This window comes from Capsicum annuum, chromosome 2 (genome assembly GCF_002878395.1).
Source record: "Capsicum annuum cultivar UCD-10X-F1 chromosome 2, UCD10Xv1.1, whole genome shotgun sequence".
NCBI classification, from domain to species: Eukaryota; Viridiplantae; Streptophyta; class Magnoliopsida; order Solanales; family Solanaceae; genus Capsicum; species Capsicum annuum.
Window position 1 is genome coordinate 150,970,324 of NC_061112.1, and position 18,294 is coordinate 150,988,617.

The following is an 18,294-nucleotide window of genomic DNA, read 5'->3' on the forward strand; positions in this document are numbered from 1 at the left end:
TCATCCCAAGCCCAGACATTTTCATCTTAAATTTAGGATTTGATTCAATATGGCCTTTCGATGTGCCCAAATTGTGCAGTACAATCTTCTTTTGCACGTGGAAGCGTAATATACAAGTAGTTAATTTTGACTCATCCACCAAAAAAGAAAAAAGAAGAGGCTAGGAAAAAGAAAGAAGTGGTCAAGTTTGATCATGTACTTTCCATGAATTGCATTTTTATCTTCTGTAATTCAAACGCAATGTTCATCTTGAACTTCAAAGTTGTTCCAACTGTTTTAAACGAAGAACACACTTCCATCAAATATCGATCCAGACGGATATTTACAGGCTATGTTTCAAGATGCCACGGAATATAATATGACGTTTGCTGCTTTATCACCAACTTCCATTATTCCCACGTTTATTTTATGTGACAACACTTGATTGGAAACAAAAATTAAGAGAATTGGCACATATCGAAGATATTCTTATACACGTCATGGAATTTCTTGGCTATAAGAGCATGTCATTAGAAATTATTGCTTCTGGTTAAGATACATTCTACGAATATCAGCACAAAGTCAATAGCCATAACGAAGCAAAGAGGGGAAAGATCAAATAACAAACTATATTTCAAAGTAGAGCACATTTACATTTTAGGCGCCTCTGTTATAAATGTAGGTTTTGTGTGGCTCTAGACATCACTGCAAAATTTTTCCCTATCTACATGAGTGAATAATGGAAGACAAAGAGACAACAAATAAGGTAAAAGGACGTCTAAAAGAAGGAAATTGGCAGTATAGCTACAGCTCCTCTTCCAGAATTCTGGAAGTAATCTCCCCACCATAGTTTGAGAGAAAGCCATCCAACAGGGGAAAAGACTGCACTACTTGCCATTACTGTTCCCATGCTTGTGGAAGGGCCAAATTTTTGCTAGACGCTCTAGAACTGCTGCACTTTTCGAGAAATATCCAGAGAACCCCTGAGGAGTTGATGGTGGTGGGAAATCTTCAGCAGGCATGGCAAATGGACGGATCAGTTTTTCCATGTTTTCCAACGTAAGATATGAACCGACTTCTTGAAGCCTTTCAGGACCCATTATTGGCAGTAAGTGCTCTTGATGCAGTGAAGCAGCTATCTCATCATTTACCTGCAAATTAACCATGGAATGAAAATAAATTGTAGTCTCTTTCACCTTCATGTCATAAATGAAATCAATTCTAGTACACAAGTCGGACTACTCATTTCAAAACGCAGCTTTGCAAAGACAACAATAAAAAAAATATATGGCATGACTGATACCTCTAATGGTGATAGATCGGCACCACGGCTAAAAGTCAGCTCTATGCGGAACCTTTTGGGGTCTTCCAGGGCGACCTGCATCAAATTTCGATACAACTATGAATCCGGCAGACATCCATCAGGAGTTACTCATCAGACGAAAACACATTATTTACAACACATGTTGCTAGAATGCTAAATTGTTAATCCCAGACAGAGTCTTCAAACCAAAGAGTCCAAATAGGAACTTCAGAAGATGCAGAGTTATGGCTGTGTCAGTCCACCCCTCCAAAACACCCAAGAAATGCCGCAAATAACTTCCATATAATTAAGGTACATATTGATTCACATGAGCAACTACTTATCCAGCATTTCCATTTCTTTGTTCTTCAGTGGGAAAAAGAGATGTACGAACCTCTGTGCTCTCGAACATCCTCAATACAATATAACTCATGTAATCCAGCTCCTTGGTTCTGTACAAGCGATCCAAAGCATTATCACACACAAGGCTGGCCTCTTCTTGAAGAGACTCATCCAGGTTACAATAACGAAGAACGTTCATCAAGGAATGGATATGCGACTCCTGTCAAGTCAAACAATCTGTAAGCTAGAATTTGGAGAAGGGAAAAGGAGGGGAAACGAAAAAGGGGGGGGGGGGGGGGTGGAATCTAGATAGACAAAATAACATAAGCAAAATGTTAATAGCACTACTGTGTGTAACAAAAATCTAGTCATATCAAACAAGCAGAGTCCACATAAGTTCAGAGAGAGAAATACCACATCGAATACTTATTTTTTTGAGAAGGAAAAGAAATATGTTGCATACAAATTATACTGTTACATATGACAGAACTGAGTCAGCTAAAGGAAAAAAAAGAAATGTGAACCATCTCAACTAAAATGTTAAGGTAAAATAGGACGTTTTAATCTTCATGAGTCTGCTCATGTGCGAGCCAAGGAAACTACAACAGCTAGAAAATACAGAAGAATAACTAGAAAATTCAATTGCAAGTTTCCACTTACTGATGTGAAGTACAGGCGTGTTCGCACATGTCTTTCTGGTGTCCTGACATTCGCATACCTGAAAAAGGTAATCACAAAATAATCAAATACAATACATTAAAGTATTCCGCATTCTTATCTCGATTTACAAAAGTAACACTAGGAAATATGAGTTTGCCGAACATCTATTTAAGTGAATAAAAGGGACCACATACTTTGGATCTAAGCGGTACTTAATCTCTTTGTCATCATCATCATCTTGATCCATGGATCTCTCACTATTGAAGCTAGTTCTTCTAGACTCTTCATTACGAGAGTGAGGCTTGGTATGATACTCTGTATCTTCCTTTGTTGTCTTACTCACCACCAAATTGTCTTGACTGCCTTTCAACTCAGCCACACTTAGAGCTTCTTCACGGGTATTCCTCAGATCAATCATAATCTTACCCAACAAGCGGCGAGCAATCTGAGTGAACAACTCAGAGATAATGTATTAATGTCTATAGAACCTTCAATACTGTACAAGAAGCCAAATAAATGCAAACTAATTGCACCATTCTTCTTATTACAGTAGGGAAAGTGAGTAACAAAATAGTGGCAGCCCCAAGATAAGTAAGCTAAGGAGGAGAATTATTATTAAAAAAGAATATCATTTGAAAAGCTTTAAAACTAAAAATTTAGTTCAGGAAACTGAGTGGACAGCAGCCACAACCAAAGCAGCATGTAACACGGCAATAACTAGTAGTCTAAAATCCTTATTGCAGATCAGTGACGAGAGACAAGAAACTCTGAAAGCTGGTGAATCAATTGATTTAGCAACTGGGGAAAATAATATTTGACAAGATTTGGAGGGACAACTGACAAAATACTAAAGATACCTAATAGATCTACCAGGAACTCTTAAGCAAAGCACATCATAGCCACACTTATTTGATAACTATAGACTCCATTCAGATTAAGATACGAAATATTAGTGTGCCAATAACAGTGAATTAGAGTGGTACAAAAAGATATTAGGTTACTGCCCTCTATCCAACAATAGATAGACAAGAAAGAGCGCCTGAAATCGTCTACTATAAAGGAAGACAATGAGAAATGGACCTGGCTCTGAATGTAAGAACTTTTACCTTTGATCCAATCTTTAGCTTCTGCTTTGGATTTATCCCGTATTCATTTGGAATAACACCATCTGCAAGTAGCTGAAACTCAAAAGCAATATACATTTTTTTAGAAGCCGGTCATGATAACTCTCAAGACAACATCCAAAACCCTCAAATATTTGAAAAGATAGAATTTCAGGAATACAGGAGACAACAGACTTGTAGGCTTAAGACCTGGAAAAGTAGCAACGCCATATAGAACTGTTGCTACAGAGAAAATTAAGATAGGTGAAATGCTACAAATATCCCTCATCGTACCTGAGCAACCTTAAAAAGTTCATTCAACCCCCCTAAATTCAGATGTGAATTGTGCAAAAGATCATACCTGAAAAAAAAATCAAAAAGTTCTAAAGATCATAAAAACAAGGACATAAGAGATGAAATAGAAGCTTGAACATGCTCTTTAAGTGGCATCTTGCTAAGGAAAAAGTTAAAAAGTATTTTGCATCAACCAAATATGCTATGAATGTTACTGTGAGTTCACTTACTTGCAGGAGTCGTAAACATCTGGAATTTGCGTAATATCAAAACGGCTGTAATTAAATATAAAGTGTTAGGGGAAACACCAACAAGGAAACATTTTAATCCACAATGAGCAGATCAGTGAAGATTGGAATTCCAACAAATTAGCATCTGGGCAGCAAAGGTCCAAGAAGCAACAAGCATATATTCAAGTTAAGAAGTAAGATTAAGCTAGTAAAATCTTACCCTTTCCGTTCGTTATATAAATCCCTCTCTAGTTTTCTCCATCTAGCATACATGAGTAGAAATCCCTCGCTACCACACGGTAAACCCGCAGCAATACGATCGACATCAATATTTGTTTTACCAAGCGCTCTAGCTTGATCATAAGGTGGAATAACATCGTATGGGCTTGCCTCTGCAAGTTCTTCATCCTCATCCTTAGCGAGAAGCCTCACTTGCTCTGTCACCTTCTTAGTAAATTTCACCTGATTGATTAACACAAAATGAAAATATATATAGAAACAAAGCAACATAAAAGAAGAACATAGCACCAAAGAACCAAATTCAAATGCCTGCAGTATTAGTTGACTGAAACTACTGATCTGGAATAAAGGATTCCACTGACAAAGGGAAAAAACTCAAAAAATTACGGTATGGGGTAAAAGATGAATATTCAACGAGTGTTAAAGGAAACTACAAGATAAATCATGAAGTTTAAATTGATTTCGACTAGAAGCTTGATCCAACAGGAGATGCACATTGAGACTGTACCAATATGGGCAGCAGTTCAGACGCATTCGGAGGGAGTCCTGCTCCATCAACCATCCAAGGTTTATCTGCTGATCCATTGTTATGAAGTACCCTTGTTCCAGAAGTAATTATGTCATTCAACCGTGCCTAAAGAGAAGAACAGGACAGGAATTTTAACAGCAGATTGTAAAAGCATTTCTGTAGGTTGAAAAATCCTGAATTTGTAAACAGGAGCATACTCAACTGTCACAGAGATCTAAATACGTTTTAGTGAATCAAGTAATTGCCAATGGAATTGATGCAGTCTTTATTTTAAATAACAACACGCACCAGATAATACTTTATGTATGGTGTTAGACCATATAGTTTCAAAGGTTCTCATACATTTCAAATTCGACAAAACGACAACATGAAAAAGCAACAAATTGCAGCACATGCCTTGTACTTCAATGTCAATTAGTATACAAGTGTGACTTTTAATGCCCTGAAGAAGTTCGCATTCAATCCTTAGCCTTATCTTTGGCAAATTAAATCAGAAAAAGGCCAGTTCATGGAACCAATGAAACAAACTTCTACCAAGCTAATGATCATATCACTGACACTTGCATAGCATCATATTTGAAATGGATATCACTGTTTAGAATCCAACTAATACTAAGGATTAAAACAACCACAAACTTGAATCAATATAGCTGGATATTTTCCATGAACTTGTAATTTGAGCAAAGTGTAAGGAAAATAAAACCTTAGCATCTTCCATTTCAATACTGGCATTATCAAGCCCATCAAGCATTGAAGAATCCTTGCTAACCAGCGACACCTTCAAAGTTCAAACAAAGAACACGCATAGTTCAATCATCTCAGTTGTAAGAATCCAACTCTAGAAGTATACCCTTTATAACACCACACAGACCAGGATCGGTGTCAATTGGCCTTCCAAGTCAAGTAGACCTTTAGCAAATGCAGCTGCAGACATCTGCCAAAATATCACGCATAATGCAAACACAACATTAGAGGACAAGGCAATTAGCCAAGGACATGAGTAAAAATTTAAGATCATTGAACAAAACTAGAGTACTTGTATGAGAAAATTTGAAACATCAACTAGGATAAAATAATTAGAAACAAACAGATAAAGTTTGGCACTAGACTACTAAGTAATTCTTGAGCAAAAGCAAGGAACTAACCTGCACACGGCCCTCATCCGAGCTGTATATTTTTAAGTCATGGCGATATGTACTATGGAGGCGAAGGAGGCCTGTTCCTTCACCTGTTTTTCAAAGCAGATGGAAATTAAGGAAGATTCACTGAGCATATCACCAGCCCCAAACACCCAATTTGATCAAATAGGAAAAAGGGGATATCCATTTGCGTAGCTGCAAATCTTTGATACACCATTTTCAAAAGATAACCCCAAATAAACTTTCCTAGTACTGTTAAATTCAAAATGGTTCAGCTGGATGTGTTTATCTGAAACTTTCTTAAACCACATATGGCAAAAGATGTTGCAAAGGAAATTCTGATTTTGGAGAGAACTTTTTAAAGTGAAATGAAAGATGGCAAAGGGCACCAGCAAACCTGGATACATGTTATTCCGGAAGTATCTTCCAAGCTCTTCAGCCTGCCAAGAAATTTCATCAAAACAATAAAGAAAGGTTAAAACCGTATTTAACCTATGTCGCTGGGAGAATATTCACTTCAACAGGCCGAACTACTTCACAATATAAAAATAATTTTTTACACAAAATAGAACCTGCTTTCTGCCAGCATGAGTGAGAACACCTCCATATTTTAGAACCATAAGAGCTTCAACAGGCCGTTCTTCTTCACCTTCACCATTGGACTTAGCAACTTTATCCCACTTCAGCGGTTTTAGCTGAACCTTTCTATAAATGCCAGAAAAATGTCCTCCCTGCAATCCAGATGAACATTTTAAAACCAATAAGAGCTGAGAAATAGAAAGCATAGAACCTTTGGTATAATATATGTCCATCTAGTTACGTAATTATAGGGAAAATACATATCAGCTGCGGAAAAGAGACAGAATTGGAGGAAGCAAAACAGAACAAGATACTGGCTAACATTAACTCAAAGATATCTTTGATGAATCAATGATCAACCAGCCTTAGTCTTTTAACTCTTAGCATTTTCCCTCTTAACCTTAACTGGACACCTTTTTACACATTCTACTCCTCTAGTTACTGCATGCCACCACCGGCCACAATTTTCTACCTGTACTACTTAGCTAGTAACAGTTCTCATTAAGTAAACCAGAATGCAAAATGGATGATGCATAGAATTTTGACCTAGGTCAACTATTTAGCTTTGGTGACAATTACAAAGAATATATTACATTGTAATCATATTTTGGAAGCAGTTGAGTTCATGTTCCAGATGAAATGAGATTTGTACTTCATGATAATAGAACAAAAGTAGGATTTCTTCCTCAAGGATCAAAACTGATTCTAATGTCAAATTTCCTGAACATTGGTGACGCAAATAAAACTATGCAAAGAACTTCCCAAAGAACAACGTCCTACCCCCTCCCAATGCAAGATGAAAATCCTTAATCCTTTCGGGAAGACTGTAATTCAGGAATTATCTAATTGTGTTGGTATCTGTTATTTTTCTTCTTTCAACTGAACAATTTTTTCAGTTGTAAGAACAAGAGGGGTCAATTATTTTGAAACTGTGCAAGAGGGATCATTATTCCCCAATACTCAAGTAAGTAATGATAAATGAAATTGAAAAGAGATGCTGTAAGAATATCAAAAGGAGTAATAAATATTAAAGAAAAATGATGGTTCCTTCTCTAAATAAAAGGAAAAATAATCAACAAGCGTGAGGAAAAATTCTATCAATAATCACCCAATCCCAATATATTAGTTTTCTGTAGTCTAAAAACCAGAGGGAAAGCACTGATTGAACAAGGTACACCTCAAGGAAAGTTCGGTAATTAACCCTTTACATAGTCAAGGAAGATGTTCAACACTTCATTCTCCGACTCCACTTCCTATTTTAGAATGTCCTGTCCAATAGTATCGATCTACAATTCTCACAAATGGCATATAGGCCCAAATGTGAATTACAGGACAAGGGACAGGAACTATAGTAATGAAAATAATCCTAATACCTATGATCCGAAATATAATCCTTCAAACACCGAAGATATTAGATTATATCATCAGTGTGATCAATGATGCTTTTCCCTCGAAAGTTTGAGAATAATGTGCAAGATCAAGATTTATTTTTCTTCACATTTGAGCAATGCAGTCTTACTAATAACACCTTATTTTTTTATATATCCCAAGACCATTATTGCACTATTGAGAAATGACCACACAATCAATGTAAACATGTGCACTTTCTAACATTTTCTCCTACGTGTTATCAATTTATAATATTGCATAGTGCCAAACGCATAGTTCAAGAAGATTGTATGACCTCCTCAAGAACAGCTTTTACTTGACGAAGTTTCTCAGCATGCTCAATATCTTCAGCTTCACTATCACTCTCCCGGCCAGGCCTGCACAAGAATGAGCAAAAAAGCCATGCTTGTTTCAACACAAATTCCATCAGCAAATGACATTCTTATAGTTTTAGCACACTACACAATTATGCATGTGACAAAAGAAAACTAGAACTGAATCAGGACAAAATTGAACAAATTGGAACACATTTATATTTAGCTAAAAGGATAGATTCTTTCTTTATCTTACAAAAGCACCTCCTATTTTCTTTCCAGCCACACTATCACCTGATAATGCATAAAGGTATTGGCATCCACAGCTTCTTCTGGTACCTACCAACTTTAAGTGATTTTCAACTGTCTAATGAACTTCTAAAATTCTGTGGCACTACAATTGCAATCTCCACATATTAAAAAACAAAACCAGTATCTGCCACGTGTAATTGCAATGCAGGAAAAAAAGATCAGCTGACTCAAAGGAGCCTTCAAATAAATAACATTTGCTGCATAACTTTTTCAATTGGTGTTCCATTTGTCTCTCACCATTTCGGCTAATTTACTGTTTATATAGTAAACCTTCATCAGCTATTCAAGAAATAAAATAGATGGATGAGCCATATCCACTTCAGCAACAAAACAGTACAAAGACTTGCATAAGAACAATATGTTTGAAATTTTATTTTTTTGTAAGAATCAGAGTCTCACTAACCTAGAACGTGGCACTAGGGCTCTGGTGGCATCCAGAAGATCTTGCAACTGCACAGCTGTTTTAAGCTTTGTCTGTGCAAGTTTAAAACCAAAAGAACAATATTAATCATCTAACACATCGGCAAGGAAAAAGGAGATAAAGAAAAGCAATTGTATTTCAGTTTCAAGAAAAGGAAATTGTATTATGAAAGCAAAGAAGCACCTCTGATCTAGGTTTACCGCCATTGTACTTTAACATCAAATTTAAGAGTTTTTCCTCAGTAACCTTCAACTTCACTTTCTGTTTTGGAGTTCTATCACCGCTGTTCCAGTTGAGAATGGTTAAGTAAAGGAGACAAATGGATCTAGCCTTCAAGGGTAAGAGGCATAAGGAGCATGTCTTACTGCCGAACAATTGCAACTACACATCGTAGCTCCTCTGATTGTCCAAAAGTGCCGATCAGCCCACTTCCTTGACGCGTTAACCCCTCAGTAGGTTGAACTGGTTCACTAACTTTCCACGGTAAAGTTGGTGGGATTGTCGATGAAAGATGTGGAGCTTTCGCATCTAGAAACATCTTCCTCAACACACACGCAGCATCATCATAGTACCTTTACTCGGTCATCATTGCAATAACTTCTTTAGAACGAGTCAAATATTGCACGAACTGATGATAATACCAGTCATACAGCTGCTACTAATGTAATTACGCTAACCATAGAGATTAATGATGTCAGTAATGATATAATATGGTAATACACCAACAACGCTAACACTAGAAAAGTAAAAATCTATCAACCGAAAACACATGCCGTATGATTGAAGGTCCCAAGAAGCATGCAACTTCTTAAATTAAAAAATTGATAGGAAGTTCAACAACAAATTCTGGTTACTGAATAATACAATATGAATCAATTGAGGCAGCAGATTCCCCAATAAAAGAAAGTCGTTCTTTAAGTTTCTTACTTTCTTTGACATTCTACCTGGATGCAACAGATATCGGGAAGTAGAAGGGAAGGAAAACGACGCAGGCAGCTTAAGTCAATTCAGGTCATATATACCCAAAAAGATACCATTTAAAGGGGAAAAAAACTATAAGCGACCTATTTCTATTGATTTGTTCACTCTTCACATATATAAGGTCCAAGTATTTCCTCGTCTGTTTCTTTATGCTGATGACTTCCATTCTTCGTTGCAGAGTGCTGGTCATTACTGGTACTACATATGCTAGGGCCCCTTACATCACGTAGCACAAAAGTAGAGAAGGCCAGGCCACATTCACTAGGATAGTGACACTTCCATTCAGTGGATGAATTCCATAGCTGGTCAAGCGAAACACCTTATTTTACTATGCATAATCTTCTAGGAGTTAGGACTTCTAGCAGAAATGGACGAGTCAAGGCAAACAGACCAGTTGCACCTTTAGGAAAGCAATGTTTACTAATTCTGTACATTGTTCCAGAAAGGAAAACACTCTATGGATTTAAAGGGAATATACCTCCAAAATAACTTATGTTATATCCAGCAAAAAGATGATTTTTTACAACCCATCCAGTCAACATTTCTCCCACCTTTTCCTTTTTAAGGAAGAAATGCTGTTTAATTGTGCTCTCCTTTTCAACTTCTGGTTGGAAAGGAGTGGTACCTCTAAGACTATAACAACTAAGTCAATCCCAAAGTAGTTGCGGTCAACTATATGAATCCTTAATATCCATTTTGACCCATCTCGCTGCAATGCTCAATAATTAGGAGTACCTAACACAAGATGTTCTCCAAATTAATAGTTGGTTTCACTTATATGAATCTTCTGCTTCCATTGTGCTTTTGTTAGATTTGCATAAATTCTAAAAGATGTAGGTCTTGTGAGATGACTTTGTTTGACTTTAAGGCCAATTTTGTACCTTTTTAACACCCCTTAGTCACCATACTGACAAACCTACAGATCAGTGTTGTTTTTAGGACTACACTAATTATGGAACTGATATAAAAAGGCTTAAAACACTGATTAGATTGGAATGCATGTCTCATTTAATTGATTTTTGGGGAAAATGAAGAAACTTACTTGTAAGAGTTCTTCACAAAGCTCCAGCCGTTCACATCACAAACATATGAACGCCCCTCACTACGCAATAGGTCGAAGCCACAAACCTGAAATGGGAAGGGTAATTTCATTGCTTTCTTTTCAAAGGGCACAACACTGATAAAACTGATATAATTTACTCAACACTATCAACGAAAAAAAGGAAAATTAGCTGCCAGACTTGATATTTTCATGTATCTCTAGACCCCGATACATAAGACAACACATGTATATTTGGCATAGAAGGGAAGAGCAAATAAATCCAGTTGTATATAAATTACAGAATCATATCTAACAAGTGTGGTTTACAAGGACATCAGTGTCATCTATCTTCCGCAGTTGGAACATTATATGCACATGCCACAAAAGAGTAGAAGCAAAGAAAGGAAACTTTTAACTGACTGTGAGAAAATGGACAGTCAACCTACTCAAAACATGAAATGCAGTAGAATATGAGGAAGTATAAAATAATGACATGAGGTATTGCAGAGAACGATGCTGCTTAGCCTCTACCATGAGGGTTTTAGAGGATAAGGATGAGACTACACAAAATAGCTGCAACAATTTCCATCCTGATTGTTGAAGGTCAAATAACAGTGCATACCAACATGTGTTGACATGTATTAGCAAAATTAGGTGACTTACTGCTTGCCTAAAGGCAATGCAAACTTCTCTGGCCATTTGCTTCTCTGCAGGGGTAAGTAGAACAGGATACCGAACCTGCAAAATGAAGCAACTTTCAATATATTGCCGAATAAATTTCTATAAGAACGTAAACTGGTTGCAACTGACTATTTTACATATTCTAATCTAAATGCCCAAAAGATAATGCTGGACCCCAGACATTTTCTTATTAGAGGAAGAGAAACTCAGTACTTTGATAAGTTCTTTTGTTTTCTTTTTTCTTCTATTAATTTGTTTTTTCTTACCCTAACCCCAAACCAAACTCATTCCATCCCCAGGGTAACAGTGGTTTTAACTAAAACACTAAGCCTAATAGTTGGATGTATTCTTTTTTTTTTACGTTTACTTGTAAATCATCATTCTGATAAGTTCTTAAATCTATACTATAGGATCTATAAAGGGAATATAAGTGTGTCTCACACAGCGCAAGACAAAGATAAAACCTAAAGGGCAAAGAAGATGATAGTTTGTTTCTCTGTTCTCTTCTTTTTCATTTGGCAACAAGCATCCAAATTACAGAATATGAACAAATAGGAAGACTTATGTTGAATAAACAACTTACTTCTTTCCCATCAGGATTTCTCATAACAACACCATCAACAACAGGAGACTTCCTTGCCTCTGCGTGTGCATAATCTGGACCAACTGTATACACCTACATAAATACAAAAAGAAAACTCAAATCATGGGATAAGCTACAAAATTTTAACACAAATATGTGCATGGTTACTCCCATCTATAGAAGACACTTGACAGGTGTAGACTTACGAAACCAAATTGGGAAGCTATGATCTGTTAAGTGTTATGAAAGTTGCCTTTAAGGACAAATAAATCAGATACATCTAAGGTATGCAACATTTCCCTTCTCTTTTATTTTGAGGCTATGAAGGTTGGACGGCACACGAGTACATGCAAAATAAATCCATTATTTTCTCTCGCTCAACCCCACCTAACCCCCACCCCCCACCCCCCACACACACCAAAAAAAAAAAAAAGAAGAGTTCAAAACAGAACATTTATTTGATAAGTGAATGAGAAGGACCTTTTACTTGTGCCAAAAGTGTGTGTTGTCAATTGATAATCATGCACAATATGCACGTGTTGGTATATGAAATTGTTTTTCGTGTGTTCCAAAAGCTCTATGATGCATGAGAAAATGTTTGAATAAATCTGTAGTTTCTCCTCACCAAATCAAATCTATGTTGCCGATGGGAGTGTGTCGGATACTCCAAAAAAAAGTGTATTTTTTAAGGATCCAATTCAGGTGCAGCAACATTTTTGGAGAGTCCAAGCAACTTGGAATCAAATATCTAAGCCAGTAATAAGAAGTATCTTATGCTCTAAGTTATCAGTATGCCTTTTAGCATACTATATTACAATTATGCTTTTATCATACTATATTGTAACAATAAATCAACTGCTATTGTAACAATAAATCAACTGGTAGATCCGAATTAACCGAACATGAGTCAAGCCACACGTATTTTTCAAGCATATTTTTCACCATAGACCCGAAAGAAACTAAAGTCAGCTTGCCAATTAAAGCGAAATAATTCACGCAAGGGTATTAAAGTATAAAGTTAGGAACCTTAACGTCTGTTCCTCCTGTGGGCATGAATTCCTCATATATGTAGGATCCTTCACGTCTTACCCTTCTAACCTCTGGATGGAACTCACTTGAGCGGTTACCAACCTGAAGGAAAAGAAAGGAGTGAAAATACATCAATCCAAATTACTTATTCTAATGAGCCATAAGCATTGATGGTCATCATATATGAATCCAACAGTAAATGTAAACTATTATTGAAATAAGAGATGATACGCATGGACCTAGAAATCAACATTTAATACTGAAAATCATAATGCTTTGCAAAGCTTTAAAGCCCGCTTATTTAAATAAGACGTAGAATCGCTTGCATAGAAAGGGACTTTACAAGAAACTAGAAGCAGCGGCAGTTTCAATATCATATACAAAGGAAGCACGTTGAATCAAAATCAGATTAAAAACAGCAATTCCAATTTTCTTTTAAATAATATATTTACCTTTCGAAACAATTCCTTCATTCCCCCGCCAGCAGAACTAGGATAGTAAATCATTATTCTGTGGTCATCAGCTACATAAAAGAAAATAAGATATTGATCTTTCCCATCCTGAATGGAACTTTTTACAATATCAGACAACAATTCCATAGTTCAAAAAGCCTGCAGTACTAATAGTAGCCATCATATGTAAAGGGAAATAAAAAATCTCTCAAATAACCAAATTGAACTTTCAAAACAGCATGTTACTTACAAGAACCTGCCAACTATGAAATCTTAACCAAGAGCATCTTGTTTGTCTGAATAAGACGATACCACCACAATGGTTACCTTATCAAGGAACTCATTTTGGCACTGGCAGTCTACCAAACACATGCATTTTACTTATAATGCAAACAATAAGGAAAACTGATCATCCATAGAAAGAGAAACTGACCATTAACAGGCTTTTCCACAAAAGGTTTCCAAAAACGATTCCCATGAACTTCAACAAAGTCATCGTCTTCAACAAAATAATCCAAATGTTGGTATGGTACTTCTCTGTGAACGCAAGCATACCTTGGCACAGGAATGCCAAACATCTCAAGACGCTGAATTTCCCCATCAAAACAAAAAGGAAAATGACTAAATCATTTTATGTTTCAAGGAAAAGGAAAAATGCAAGAGCCAAGAAGTAGCATGAAGATCAGTTTAAACAAATGCATCCCCACCAGGAAAGAGTTACCATCACAATGAACTATTTATAAGCAGCTTCGTGATTTCACATGTAGGCTAAGTGGAGAGCTCAACAACTTGAAGCAAGAAAGCTTGTATTGGCCATAATTGGAAAAATATGTCCAGTTAAGTCTGATTTCTATATCTTTGCAATATTGGAAGAGCTCGATGTTGAAATAAAGTACTCTTGCAGAATGGTCAGACAGGTATGATGGTATAACTTTATCTAAACAAATCAACATACTCATTGAATCTTATAGAAGACAATGCATTGCTTTAGAATCTTTGTAGTTAGTACATATCTAGGAAAGGTTCACTCAATAACCAAACATAAAAATTGCAAACAAACTATATATAATATTGAAACGAAGTGAATTTGCCAATACATCAAATTGACTTCTCAAACTTTTTGATGAAATACTTAATTTCATTAAAAGAAGGGCAAAAAGCATGTTGTAAACAAGAAGTACACCAAGATATAGAAAAACTTATAAAAAGACGTGGTTTTCTACGAAAGACACCCAATCTTTATACATGTAGGAATCTCCGGGTGCACCAAGAGGAAATAAGGGAAAAGAAGCTATATATCGTTGGTACAAGATCTTTCTCAACTCGTTAATGGTGCTTTTATTCCCCTTTCCATATGGTCCACATAGGTGCTAACGTAGTAAAATCCCAGGCTCTGCATCTTTTTTTTTTGTTGTTGAAATGGTAACATTCCCGCACTCTGCATCTTCTCTTCTGTCTTCTAAAGACAGGTAAACGTTATTCTTTTCGCAGTGCGTGGCATCACCAATTCGAGTCGAAACCATCTCAGAATTTTCCACCACAAATAAGACATGATCCAACAACGTAAACTAGGTGACTCATACCCCCCCCCCCCTCTCTCCCACCACCACCACACCCTCCAACCACCAAAAGTCTTAATAAAGGCTTTCCACACAACATTGCATAGGAGCAGATAGTGATAATGTGCCAAGCATAAGTTTAAGATTTTGAGCCAAGTCCATATATAAGATGACACTAAAAGTAGTTGCAAGACTATAACATTTTCAGCTCTAAGATATTTGTTTGGCCACCATTTTCAAACTCCAAGATATGTCGCTACAAGTGTAGTAAATGTTGGATGGAAAAAACAAAGGAGAATTTTTAAAGAGCTGCAGAATCCTCCTAATCAACATAAATTTTTTTGGCTTCCCCTCAATGAAAACAATAACAAAAAACTGATGCATACCTCATATACTTTCCTCCTATCATGAAGAAGGTATTGTGGCTCCAATTCATTCACCAGGAAAGGCCTAAGACAGAGGAGATAATATAGCATCATAAGATGTCCATGGTGATGGCCAGGTTTATATAACGGGGTTAAGGCATTTCTTTCCAATATTACAGAACAAAAGAATTTCGTATAAAAAGTTTTAAGATGCCAAAATTTTATTTCAAGAGATATTTATCCTTGGTGCTTCACAATTCAACAGTATCTGATCTTCTTGGCCTTAGGACCTTGTCTAGACAAAAGTAATATGACCTAACAGTTATTGTCATTGTTAGGATTACCAACATTTCAAGTATGATGATCCAGCAGTATCTTAAGAAATGTCTTTGCAATATAAATTAGCCAATTCTGACACAAACTAAAAATCATCTAAGGAGGAAAGATTGCCAAACAGATCAAAAATAATTTCCAGAAAACAGGAAGACAGACTGGTGCATCATCTTTGTGGGAAAGGAAGTATAATGAGGAAATAAAAAAGAACTACACAGATTAAAGCAAAAGGCTTGCAACTTTACTTTCATTATTTTTATTTTGATAAAGTCTATCCTTCATCATTTACTATCCTTAAACTCCTACTGAATGCTTCAGATCTGCCAGCCAATCATTTATAGCTTGCCAAAAGAATCAATAGAAAAACAGATTTTAAGCTGAAGCACATTATATGCTGCTATCAAATATAAGGAGACAAAAAGATTAAAAAGAGGAGGAGATTGACAATCAATTTATGACATCAAAAATCTTAAGCTTGCCCTTTATACATGTTCAGACAGACCAGTCTTGGCTAAAGAAAATTTATGCTTGTAAAAATAGATATTCTGAGGACACAGAATGCCACAAAAGTGAAAGCCAGCATGCCCGACATTGAAATTACATAGTACAAAGAATGGATGGACTTACTTTCTTAATGAAGCATATGCTTCTGCCTTCTTCAAAGGATATCCACTGCAGTAGAAAGCAATCAAGCAATCGCATAACGACCAGCTGCCACAATGACATAGCACACACAATTAACATGACGTGTAGTATATATAGTATATAGTACAGAAGGAAGACAGAAATATTGCAAACTTTATAGCTTATTACAGACACAAATCCTCATAGAATATGAAGTACTAGCAATTGATGCCAGTGTAGCTCCCGGCATTAGTACCTCTCAATTGGATCCTCAAGAATAGCTTTGTCCCCAAAGTACACAACCTGCAAGTAAACATCATATACTCTTAATAATATAAAATACAGTCTGCAACATCAGTTCCTGGATTTAGTGGAATATTCTTAGGAGGTAACCGGTTCAAGCCGTGAAAACAGTCTCTTGCATACCTCAAATTCACCAAAACACTGGAGTCTTTCAAGAATCTGCTCCATTGGAGCTGAAAAGACCTAAATTTTCATCAAACAAGAGGGGAAAAAAAATCAATGGGGGGACAAAAAAGCAGTACAATTGTACTGGTGCATGCTGTGGAATTGCAACCAAAACAGAAAACAGAACCTCATAGCCACATTTCACCTTCTTTTCCATTACACAAACACCAATAGTTATCTTCTTCCCCACCTCCTCCTCCTTCTTCATCTTCTTCTTCTTCTCTTTATCTTTCTCTTTCTCTTTCTTCTTCTCTGACTGGTAAAAAGCTCCAAGATTTGTGCTTTTCTCAATCCCACTTCTCATCCTAAACAAACAAACACTACTCAATTAATACACACTAATTCAAACGCAAAAACTGATCCGAATACCACAGTTTATTAAATAAAAAGAAAATGGAAAAAAGGGTCCTTTTCTTTTACATGAAAATAGGAAAAAAGAGAGTCCTAAACAAGTAAAAGATACCCACAGATTCAGGAATCCCGTGAGGATAATAAGGGAACACCACCGTATATGCAAAAAAAAAAAAGATATTGAGAATATTCCTAACGCTTTTAAGTTACAAACACATGGAGCCACGAGTACAGAGAAAAAGGCTGCTGAAAACCGTCACTGAGAAAAAAATACTACTACTATTACTCAAATTATTGCTACCTAACTAATGGAGTAGTTACTACTGTATTTAATTTGTGGACCTTTGGAGTATTACTGTCACTTTAATAGGACACGAAAAAAAAAAAATTAAAAATACGTGTAGTTTTCTAAATTTTATAAACTTAAACTTGTTAGGTACAATATTAAAAATGGAAAATTTATTAAATATGAAAAAAATAAGATACATAAAGAGATTCTGGAATATACATTAGCGAAAGTGAGAGACAAAAGGGTTAACACTGGAAAGGGGACGTGGAAAGGTGTTCAGGAGATAGTAATCTTTAAGGATTATTACCAAAAAAAAAAAAAAAAAACTTTAAGGATTGGTGCTGCTTTATCCCGTCACTCTACTGTCTTTTTGTCTACTATCATCATGTTCCATTTGCTAAAAGAAAATTAATATATGAGGTCCACAACTCGAGGCTTATAAATTTGTCATTTTGTTACAATGTACTTAGGCAAGTGATCAAAGCGTGATATGTTTTTTATGGAGAAGAATTTACCTAATTGTGCCAGTTTAGTAAATGGTTCATGAGTGTGAGCAGGTTGAACTCAATGAAATGAAGCTCACCAAACTGGAATTAACATATTCCGTCTTAGTAATCTATACATATCGATTAGGGGAGGTAAATTAAAAGGTAGAGGAATATAAAGATTTTGAAATGGAACGGGTGAGCTGTTAAAGCAGGCA

The 18,294-nt window shown here is 36.1% G+C and overlaps 1 protein-coding gene across 5 annotated transcripts; it reads right to left on the reverse strand.

The window, feature by feature from the left end:
* Window positions 1-587: 587 nt before the first annotated feature.
* LOC107860563 (inositol hexakisphosphate and diphosphoinositol-pentakisphosphate kinase VIP2) lies at window positions 588-17,600 on the reverse strand. 5 transcript variants are annotated; one of them, XM_016705957.2, is made up of 31 exons: window positions 17,419-17,600; window positions 17,079-17,256; window positions 16,910-16,969; window positions 16,740-16,786; window positions 16,487-16,570; window positions 15,548-15,611; window positions 14,036-14,189; window positions 13,603-13,673; window positions 13,148-13,252; window positions 12,122-12,214; window positions 11,521-11,595; window positions 10,858-10,943; window positions 9,200-9,406; window positions 9,018-9,117; window positions 8,817-8,887; window positions 8,083-8,164; window positions 6,392-6,550; window positions 6,217-6,259; window positions 5,826-5,908; window positions 5,552-5,614; window positions 5,384-5,458; window positions 4,660-4,785; window positions 4,132-4,373; window positions 3,912-3,956; window positions 3,682-3,748; window positions 3,391-3,462; window positions 2,479-2,729; window positions 2,285-2,342; window positions 1,677-1,844; window positions 1,283-1,357; window positions 588-1,130 (listed from the first exon to the last, which is right to left on the reverse strand). In XM_016705957.2, the coding sequence occupies exons 2-31, from the start codon at window positions 17,253-17,255 to the stop codon at window positions 867-869; spliced, it is 3,267 nt and encodes a 1,088-aa protein (XP_016561443.1). In that variant the 5' UTR covers window position 17,256; window positions 17,419-17,600; the 3' UTR covers window positions 588-866. The 5 variants fall into 5 exon arrangements, with proteins under 5 accessions (XP_016561443.1, XP_047263502.1, XP_016561444.1 ...); XM_047407546.1 differs by having other exon boundaries at window positions 17,097-17,256; window positions 17,419-17,599; XM_016705958.2 differs by having other exon boundaries at window positions 17,097-17,256; window positions 17,372-17,432.
* Between the last annotated feature and the right edge of the window lie 694 nt (window positions 17,601-18,294).

Coding starts and splice junctions, on each gene's coding strand:
- LOC107860563 (XM_016705956.2), bottom strand. Junction 5,615..5,825: donor CGGATGAGGGCCGTGTGCAG/GTTAGTTCCTTG, acceptor ATATTTTGGCAG/ATGTCTGCAGCTGCATTTGC. Junction 1,845..2,284: donor CACGCCTGTACTTCACATCA/GTAAGTGGAAAC, acceptor TTGACTTGACAG/GAGTCGCATATCCATTCCTT.